This window comes from Melanerpes formicivorus, unplaced genomic scaffold (genome assembly GCF_026170545.1).
Source record: "Melanerpes formicivorus ecotype bairdi unplaced genomic scaffold, bMelFor1.0.p_v2 SCAF_113, whole genome shotgun sequence".
Taxonomy (NCBI): Eukaryota; Metazoa; Chordata; class Aves; order Piciformes; family Picidae; genus Melanerpes; species Melanerpes formicivorus.
Window position 1 is genome coordinate 1585587 of NW_027142465.1, and position 8816 is coordinate 1594402.

The following is an 8816-nucleotide window of genomic DNA, read 5'->3' on the forward strand; positions in this document are numbered from 1 at the left end:
CGGAAGCAGCTCCCGCTCATCGTGAGGCACCAAGGAGGAGAGGTGAGGCAGACCCTCCTGACTGACTCCTCAGGGACAGCCTCCTTCGAGCTGGACACCTCTGGTTGGACTGGCAGAGCTGGTGGCCAGGCTGAGAGAGTTGGCCTTGGGCAGCCTGCAGAAGACAAGGCTCCAGGGAGAGCTTCTGGTGGCCTTGCAGTGCTTCAAGGGCCCAGCAGAGAGCTGGGGACAGAGCTTTGAGCAGGGCCTGATGGGACAGGCCAAGGGGGGAGGGTTGGAAAGGGCAAGAGGGAGCTTGAGAGTGGAGAGAAGGAGAAATGTTTGGCAGTGAGGGTGGGGAGAGCCTGGCCCAGGCTGCCCAGAGAGCTGGGAGCTGCCCCATGCCTGGCAGCAGTGCAGGGGAGGTTGTGTGGGGCTGTGAGCAGCCTGCTGTGGCTGGGGCTGTCCCTGGGGGCTGCAGGGGGCTGCACTGGCTGAGCTTGGAAGGTCTCTTCCAGCTCAACCTGTTCTGTCATCCAGTGGCTCTGTGGAGCTGTGCTCTTCCCTGTGGGCTCTCAGTGGCCATGGCTGCTGTCCCCCTGCCTGCCCTGCTCAGGTAGTGCTGGACACCCTCTTGTGCTCCCCTGCCTGTCCTTCAGGAGCAGTCCCACCTGCTGCTGGTGTCCAGAAGAGTCTGCTCTCCCCCAGCCCCATGAACACAAGCAGGGAGCACGGCCCTGAGCTGCTGCTGCTGCCCCAGGCTGTGGGCATGGCTCAGTGCCCCACAGGCACCCTGGGGTTCACTGTGGCAGGAGCTGGGGGCCAGCAGCACTCCAAGCCCTCCAGGACACAGCACAGGATGTGTTGGGCACCTCGAGGAGCAGGAGGCTGATCCAGGAGCAGGAAGGGCTTTGCCTGTGGGATCAGTGCCTGCAGGGCAAGTACTGCCCAGAGGATTTGCCATCTGCTGGTGGTGATTTGGGAGCAGGAGCCCAAGTGCCTTGGCCCCAGGCCCTGCAGAGCAGGCAGCCCTCAGCCCATGTGGTGCTGCTTCTCCTCCTGCCTTGCTGCCCACGCCATCAGTGCCCTCTCTGCTTCCAGCTCTTTATTCAGCAAAGCAAAGGGAAGATGCAGCCCCTCTGGCACATCACTGGGGGGCACAGGAGACCTGAGCCTCCAAGCCCAGCTGAGTTTGGGTCAGGAGCCTGCAGCAAAGAAGCTTTCCTGCAAGCAAAGCAGTTTGCTGCTTCCACCTCCCTTAGCCCCCTTGGAGATTTCTTTGGTTTCCAGCCTGGGGGAGTGGGGCCAGGGCCAGGGCTGCACCCAGAGCCCCCTCTCCATGGCCACCCACCAGGCTTCCACTCCTCTCCCAAGGCCTGTGGTCAGCCCAGGCTCAGCTCACCTGCCCTGCTGTCCTCTCCAAGGGGCTGCAGGGGCACCAGGACTCCATGGGGGGCTCAGAGTCTTCTTCTCAACCCTGCTGCTCAGGCTGCTGCTGGGTCAGGTGAAGGGGGACAAGGGATGTGAAGAGGCTGCCAGCTCTGGAGGTGGTGGGTGGCTGCTGGCTGTGGCAGGGATGGGGCTGGAGGCACAGCCAGGCAGCTGCAGTTTGCCTTCACTTTGATGCTGGAGGCTTAAAAACAAGAATACAGCAGGGGTAGAATCAGGGAAGGGATTGGAAGGGACCTTTAAAGCTCAGCCAGTGCAGCCCCCTGCAGCCCCCAGGGACAGCCCCAGCCACAGCAGGCTGCTCACAGCCCCACACAACCTCCCCTGCACTGCTGCCAGGCATGGGGCAGCTCCCAGCTCTCTGGGCAGCCTGGGCCAGGCTCTCCCCACCCTCACTGCCAAACATTTCTCCTCTCCACTCTCAAGCTCCCTCTTGCCCTTTCCAACCATCCCTCCTTGTCCTGTCCCATCAGGCCCTGCTCAAAGCTCTGTCCCCAGCTCTCTGCTGGGCCCTTGAAGCACTGCAAGGCCACCAGAAGCTCTCTCTGAAGCCTCCTCTTCTGCAGGCTGCCCAAGGCCAACTCTCTCAGCCTGGCCACCAGCTCTGCTCAGCTGCACCAGCAGCAGTCTCTCACCACCAGCAGCAGTCTCTCACCACCAGCAGCAGTCTCCCACCACCAGCAGCAGTCTCCCTGCACCAGCAGCACTCTCCCAGCACCAGCAGCAGTCTCTCACCACCAGCAGCAGTCTCCCACCACCAACAGCAGTCTCCCAGCACCAGCAGCAGTCTCCCAGCACCAGCAGCAGTCTCTCACCACCAGCAGCAGTCTCCCACCACCAGCTGCAGTCTCCCACCACCAGCAGCAGTCTCCCACCACCAGCAGCACTCTCCCACCACCAGCAGCAGTCTCCCAGCACCAGCAGCAGTCTCCCAGCACCAGCAGCACTCTCCCACCACCAGCAGCACTCTCCCAGCACCAGCAGCAGTCTCCCACCACCAGCAGCAGTCTCCCACCACCAGCAGCAATCACCCAGCACCAGCAGCAGTCTCCCACCACCAGCAGCAGTCTCCCTGCACCAGCATCAGTCTCCCACCACCACCAGCAGCAGTCTCCCACCACCGCCACAGCTCTGCTCACCTGCACCAGCAGCACTTTGGAGTCGGTGTCCTGCTGCCCCTGGCTGAGCACTGTGGGCACCTGGGTGCCACAGAGGTTGCCAGAGTTCAGGGTCCTGGCCACAGCCATGGCAGTCATGTTCCCTGCAGAGGCAGATGGGGAGGTCACTGTGCCACTGCCTCAGGGGCTGGCTCCAGCTCAGAGCCATCCTGGGGAGCTGGGGAAGGAAGAGGAGGAGGGTGGGGGTGGGGCTGTGATGGGACCAGAAGTGGAGGGAAGAGGCTGGAGAGTGGAATGGAATGGAATGGAATGGAATGGAATGGAATGGAATAGAATAGAATAGAATAGAATAGAATAGAATAGAATAGAATAGAATAGAATAGAATAGAATAGAATAGAGCAGGTTGGAAGAGATCTTTGAGGTCATCCAGTCCAACCTCTCCCCCAGCACCATCTGATCAGCTAAACCATGGCACCAAGGGCCTCATCCAGGCTCTTCCTAAACAACTCCAGGGATGAGACAGCACCAAGCATAAGTTGCTTCATTACCTTTCCAGGGATGGAGGTGAGGCTGAAGGGGAAAGGGGAAGAGGAGAGAGGTGGCTGGGAGAGGGAGGAAGGGTTTGGAGGGAAGAGGCTGGAGAGTGGAGAAGGGAAAAGGGAAACTGGAGAGAGGTGGTTGGGAGAGGGAGGAAGGGATGAGGAAAGCAGTGAGAAAGGGGAGGTTTGTGAGGGGTGTCACTGCTGGCCTCCCCTGCCCCCTCCCCAGCCCTCTGCTGTCCCCTCTGTACCCTGGCTGGTGGCTCTCAGTCTCCAGTGGAAGGTCCTCGGTTCCTCGGGGCAGACGCAGTCTCTGTAGACCCTGCTCATTCCTGCCAGCATCTCCAGCCCCACAGGTGTCACCAGCCTCACCTGGACCTGCCAGGCCACGGCCACAGCTCCATCAGCCCCCACCAGCCCCCAGCCCCAGGGCCCCCTCCCCGGCCCCACTCACCCGCAGGCACTGCTGCAGGTAGTTGGCGACGGTGGCCACGGGGGTGAAGGCTTCGTGGGGGGCCACGGAGGAGGGCAGTGCCAGCTCCACGGAGAGGGGCTTGAAGGTGGTCAGGGTGGTGGCAGGGGCCAGCCCCAAGCCCAGGGGAGTCGTGCAGAGCATCCCAGCCTCCCAGCTGGTGGTAGCGTTGGGCACTGTCACCATCACCTCTGCCGAGCCGCTCTCCCTGCAGGGCAGGGGAGGATGGGGCAGAGCTTGCAGGCTGGGCTTGATTTGGCACAGCCAAGGCCCTTCCTCCAGGTCCTGGGCACCTGACCCCCGCCAGCAGCTCAGTGGGCCAGGAGAGTTGAAGGCCACCTGCTGGCCAGCACAGACTCGGGGATGGGCTGAGGCACCCTCGCTGCCCCTGCCCCTCATGGCAGCTCCTGCCTCTCATGGCAGCCCCTGCCCCTCATGGCATCCCCTACCTCTCATGGCAGCCCCTGCCTCTCATGGCAGCCCCTGCCCCTCTTGGCAGCCCCTGCCCCTCATGGCAGCCCCTGCCTCTCATGGCAGCTCCTGGATCTCATGGCAGCCCCTGCCCCCCATGGCAGCCCCTGCCCCTCATGGCAGCTCCTGCCTCTCATGGCAGCCCCTGCCCCTCATGGCAGCCCCTGCCCCTCATAGCAGCCCCTGCCCCTGCCTCTCATGGCAGCCCCTGCCCCTCATGGCAGCCCCTGCCCCTCATGGCAGCCCCTGCCTCTCATGGCAGCCCCTGCCCCTCATGGCAGCCCCTGCCTCCAGAACAGATCCTGAATCCCTCTCAGGGATCCTGAATCCCTCCTGGGTATGCTGCTGAGTTCCCAGGGAAGGAGCTGGACATGTCTCAGTGTGACTCCTGGACACTGAGCTGGAGCGTGGGTGCTGCACCCAGGGGTGAGGCTGATGAGGTCAGGGCAGCCCCTTGGCTCCAGCTCTGCTGGAGCTCCCAACTCACCCCACGGGGAGCAGCTCCCACAGCCACGTCCTCAGCAGGTCCCTCTGCAGCCCAGTGTCCTGCAGCACCCCTGCCTGCTCAATGGCCTCCAGGGGTGCTCCTGCAAGCAGTGTGCTGTCAGAAAGGAAGGAAGGGAAGAGGCAGGATGTCCCTTCTGCAGCCAGCACCCAGGCAGCTCCAGCCCCTCCCCTCTTGCCTGTGGCGAAGAGAAGGCTTTGAAACTTCTGGTACTGGACTCTGGAGGAGCAGCCCAGGAGGGCGTTGGTGATCACTTTCAAACTTGCTTCCTGAAACGTGGCCCAGAACAGAAGCATGGAACACAGCCACCCCAGGAGGGCTCCAGGCTTGGGCAGAGTGCCTGGAAGCTACCTGCTGGAAGAGGACCTGAGGGCACTCGGCCAAGGGTGGCTGAAGATGAGGCAGGGCCACCAGAAGGTGGTCACCAGCAGCCTGGCTTGGATCAGCAGTGGTGTGGGCAGCAGGAGCAGGGCAATGATTGTCCCCCTGCACTGGGCCACACTTTGAACCCTGGGTTCAGTTTTGGGGACCTCACTCCAAGAAGGACATTGAGAGGTTGCAGCAGGGCCAGGGAAGGGCAACAGAGCTCTGGGAAGGGTCTGGAGAACAGGGCTGGGGAGGAGCAGCTGAGGGAGCTGGGGGGTGTTGAGCCTGGAGGAGGCTGAGGGAGATCTCATTGCTCTCTGCAGCTCCCTGAGAGGAGGCTGGAGCCAGGTGGGGGCTGGGCTCTGCTCCCAACTATAACAGAATCATAGAACCAATAAGGTTGGAAGAGACATTTGAGATCACCAAGTCTAACCTCTCACCCAGCACCATCTGATCAACTCAGCCATGGCACCAAGGGCCTCATCCAGGCTCTTCCTAAACACCTCCAGGGATGGGGACTGCACCACCTCCCTGGGCAGCACATCCCGATGGCCAATCTCTCTTGCTGGGAAGAACTTTCTCCTCATCTCCAGCCTAAACCTCCCCTGGCACAGCTTGAGACTGTGTCCTCTTGTTCTCCTGCTGATTGCCTGGCAGAAGAGCCCAACCCCCACCTGGCTCCAACCTCCCTGCAGGCAGTTAGAATTAGAATTATTAGAATAAACCAAACCAGGTTGGAAGAGACCTTCAAGATCATCGTGTCCAACCCATCAACCAATCCAACCCACCCAGGACAGCTAACCCATGGCACCAAGCACCCCAGCAAGTCTCCTTCTGAACACCTTCAATGACGGCGACTCCACCACCTCCCCCGGGCAGCCCATTCCATAGCGCAATCACTCTTTCTGTATAGAACTTCAGTTGCAGAGAGCAAGAAGGTCTCCCCTGAGCCTCCTCTTCTCCAGGCTAAGCCACCCCAGCTCCCTCAGCCTCTCCTCCCAGGGCTGTGCTCCAGACCCCTCCCCAGCTTTCTTGCCCTTCTCTGGACACCTTCCAGCAGCTCAACCTCTTTCCTAACCTGAGGAGCCCAGAACTGGACACAGGACTCACGGTGTGGCCTCAGCAGTGCTGAGCACAGGGCACAAGGACTTCCCTGCTCCTGCTGGCCACACTCTTCCTGCTGCAGGCCAGGATGCCCTTGGCCTTCTGGGCCCCTGGGCACACTGCTGCCTCCTGTTCAGCTGCTGTCCCCCCAGCACCCCCAGGTCTCCCTCTGCCTGGCTGCTCTCAGCCACACTACCCCCAGCCTGCAGCACTGACAGGACAAGAGGAGATGGTCTCAGTTGCAGCAGGGGAGGGTTAGGTTGGATATGGGGAATAATTTCCTTGCTGCAGGGGTGGTCAGGGGACTGGCCCAGGCTGCCCAGGGGGGGGTGGTGGAGTCCCCATGCCTGGAGGTGCTCAGGGAGCCTGTAGCCATAGCCCCTGGGGGCCATGCCCCGGGGGGCAGGGGTGGGGCTGGGCTCCTGGTCCAGCCTGAAGGAGTCTGTGATTCTGAGAGCATTGCTCATGAGCACAGACAGGGGGCTGGCTGGGGAAGGGGGCAGGTGCCCCCAGCACCCTGGGAGGAGTGTGAGGGAGGGCTGGGGGGCTCCTACCTTCAGGAGAGTGGAGGGGCCTGGGGTGTCTGCAGCCCTGCGCTGCAGGCTGCGGAAGCAGCGCTTCCAGCTGTGGTTGCCTGGCACCTCGAAGCAGTTGAGGGAGGGCAAGGCTGTGATCACCCTCTCTGAACCCCAGCAATGCACACGTGGGTAAGTCAAACTCTTCCACTGCCAAGGGGTAGTTGCCTTCATAGAACCTGGGGGATGCTGTCATAGACCTACAGCAAAGCCACACACAGAACACTGCCGGCCCAGCTCCAGACTCTGTGGCCCCTGGCTTTGCTCCTGGAGCTTCTGCACCTCCCAGGGCATGGCAGTGATGCTGCCCTGCTGCCAGCCTCTCCCCTGGGCCTCATCACTGCCCCATCTCTCTTCTCTCCAAGAGCAGGGGATGCTTCCCACCCCCCACCCCCTCTTCTGGGGGTTTCCACCCCAGGAGGCACCCCGGAGCGCCTCAGCTGGAGCCTGAGGGGCAGCTCCAGGGAGAAGCAGCCTCTCAGCCCTGGAGCACAGGAGAGGAGATGGGTGGGGAGACACTAGAACAGGGTGCCCAGGGAGGCTGTGCATGCTGCTGGGAGGCATCACCAGGCAGTGGTGCAGCATCTCCCCAGCAAAGCCCCGAGGGCCATGGGTGGGTGGCAGTGGCTCACTGCAGGCTCCTGGACACCCAGCAACTCCCCAGGCTCCCTGCTGCCCTCCTCTAGAATAGGTGGCAGTAGAAAGAAACCGCTGGCCCCATGCCCCTGCCCAGCCCAGGGCCAGCTCAGCTCTGAGGGTTACTTCATCCTCACCACATCAGGGCTGAGCCTGGGCTTGGAAGCTGAGGGGCTGAGCGCGTTGGTCCGTGGCGTAGGTAGCACAGAGTGACCCTGGGGCAGCCTGCACCTTCAGCCGGAGCTGGGAGCCCCCCAGGGCCCTCTGCTCTGAGAAGGAGGAGGTTCACCTGGGGAGGGAGGAAGCCTTTGCATGAGGAGAGTGGGGAGCTGGTCCCAGGCAGCACCTCTGTGCCACAGCCTGGCCCCAGGCACCAGCAGAGGATGGAGAGTGAGGGGCAGTGAGCAGAGCCAGGAGGTGGTTTGCAGCAGCAGCAGGAATGGAGGGGAAGGAGAACCCTCCCTGAAAGGAGAGTCTGGGGGTGAGGGAAAGCTCTGCTGAGGAGTGAGGGCTCAGTGCCTGCAGCTCCCCACCAAGGCCAGCAGCAGCTCCCCTGGCTCTGGCAGCCCCTGCTCACCTTGGTGGGGAAGCACTTGGCCACGCTGAACTTGGTGCTGTCAGCCACCAGCTCCCCATCAGGCAGCACCATGTAGCCCAGCACCCTGAACCTGGGGTGCCAGCTGGGAGGCTGATGGGCAGCTCCAGGGAGAAGAAGCCTTTCAGCCCTGGACCACAGGAAAGGAGAGGAGGTGGATGGGGAGACTCTGGCACAGGGCTGCCCAGGGAGGCTGTGGCTGCCTCCTCCCTGGAGGTGTTCAGGGCCAGGCTGGATGAGGCCTTGAGCCAGCTGGGCTGGTGGGAGGGGGTCCCTGCCCGTGGCAGGGGGCTGGAACTGGATGATCTTGAAGGTTCCTTCCAGCCCAAACCATTTCCTGGTGCTGTGAGCCTATGAGGAGCAGGGATGGAGAGCAGAGCCCTGCACAGCCCCTCCACGCCTTGAGACTTACCAGGCTCTGCATGCAGCTCTTTCCTGAGGACAGTGACTATGGCCCCCTTGGCCAGGACCTGCAGAGGAGGAGATGGAACAACCAAACTGATGCTGAGCAGGGAATGAGCACAAGCAGCCGAGGGGGTACCACGGAGGAGGCTCAGAGAGAGACCATTAGAGCCACATCCTGCAGGAGGGATGGAAACGGTGCCTCAAGACCTGCCAGCTCCAGCTCTCAGGGCTGGCTGGGAATGGTTTCTGCTGAAGCCCCACCCCTGGGCAGCCTCCCCTGCAGCCTCCCATCCCTCCCCAGGTGAAGACTCACCAGGAAGACCACATCCAGGCTGTGCTGCTCCATCCCCGTGGCCTTCTCCCCCCAAGAAGTAATCCACCTTCAGCTGCAGAGTCTGGCCACAGGGGCAGCTCCTTTGCCACCCTGTGGATGGCCAGGAAGGCTTTTCCCCCCGAGGGAGCTGGGGTACAGGCGGTAAACAACACTTTGGTAGTGGGAGCTGCCCAGGATTTCAGGCTCTGCAGCTGGAGGTCCATCCTTGAAGGCTCCCTGAGGGCAACAGCAAAGAGCAGAAGCAGGGAGGGGGGCAGAGCCACCCTG

General features: G+C 62.2%; 1 protein-coding gene and 1 long non-coding RNA gene across 2 annotated transcripts; both read right to left on the reverse strand.

Moving 5' to 3' along the window:
• Positions 1 to 1069: 1069 nt before the first annotated feature.
• LOC137455978 (alpha-2-macroglobulin-like protein 1) lies at positions 1070 to 7864 on the reverse strand. The gene is made up of 8 exons (XM_068167181.1): positions 7793 to 7864; positions 6559 to 6747; positions 4713 to 4803; positions 4517 to 4616; positions 3541 to 3766; positions 3338 to 3464; positions 2568 to 2689; positions 1070 to 1612 (listed from the first exon to the last, which is right to left on the reverse strand). Exons 1-8 carry the CDS (start codon positions 7862 to 7864, stop codon positions 1595 to 1597), a joined length of 945 nt encoding a protein of 314 aa, XP_068023282.1. The 3' UTR covers positions 1070 to 1594.
• Positions 7865 to 7898: 34 nt separating this feature from the next.
• Positions 7899 to 8576, reverse strand: LOC137455950 (uncharacterized). The gene is made up of 3 exons (XR_010990935.1): positions 8529 to 8576; positions 8223 to 8280; positions 7899 to 7940 (listed from the first exon to the last, which is right to left on the reverse strand). It is a non-coding gene; the product is annotated as an uncharacterized lncRNA (long non-coding RNA).
• Between the last annotated feature and the right edge of the window lie 240 nt (positions 8577 to 8816).

Bases quoted from the DNA above. Each gene is read 5' to 3' on its own strand.
- LOC137455978 (XM_068167181.1), bottom strand. From the start codon at position 7,864: ATGGTGCTGCCTGATGGGGAGCTGGTGGCTGACAGCACCAAGTTCAGC. The intron at 4,804-6,558 runs GTAGGAGCCCCC...GCCACGTTTCAG, and splicing joins GCCCCTCCACTCTCCTGAAG to GAAGCAAGTTTGAAAGTGAT. The intron at 2,690-3,337 runs GTACAGAGGGGA...CTGCCTCTGCAG, and splicing joins ACTGAGAGCCACCAGCCAGG to GGAACATGACTGCCATGGCT.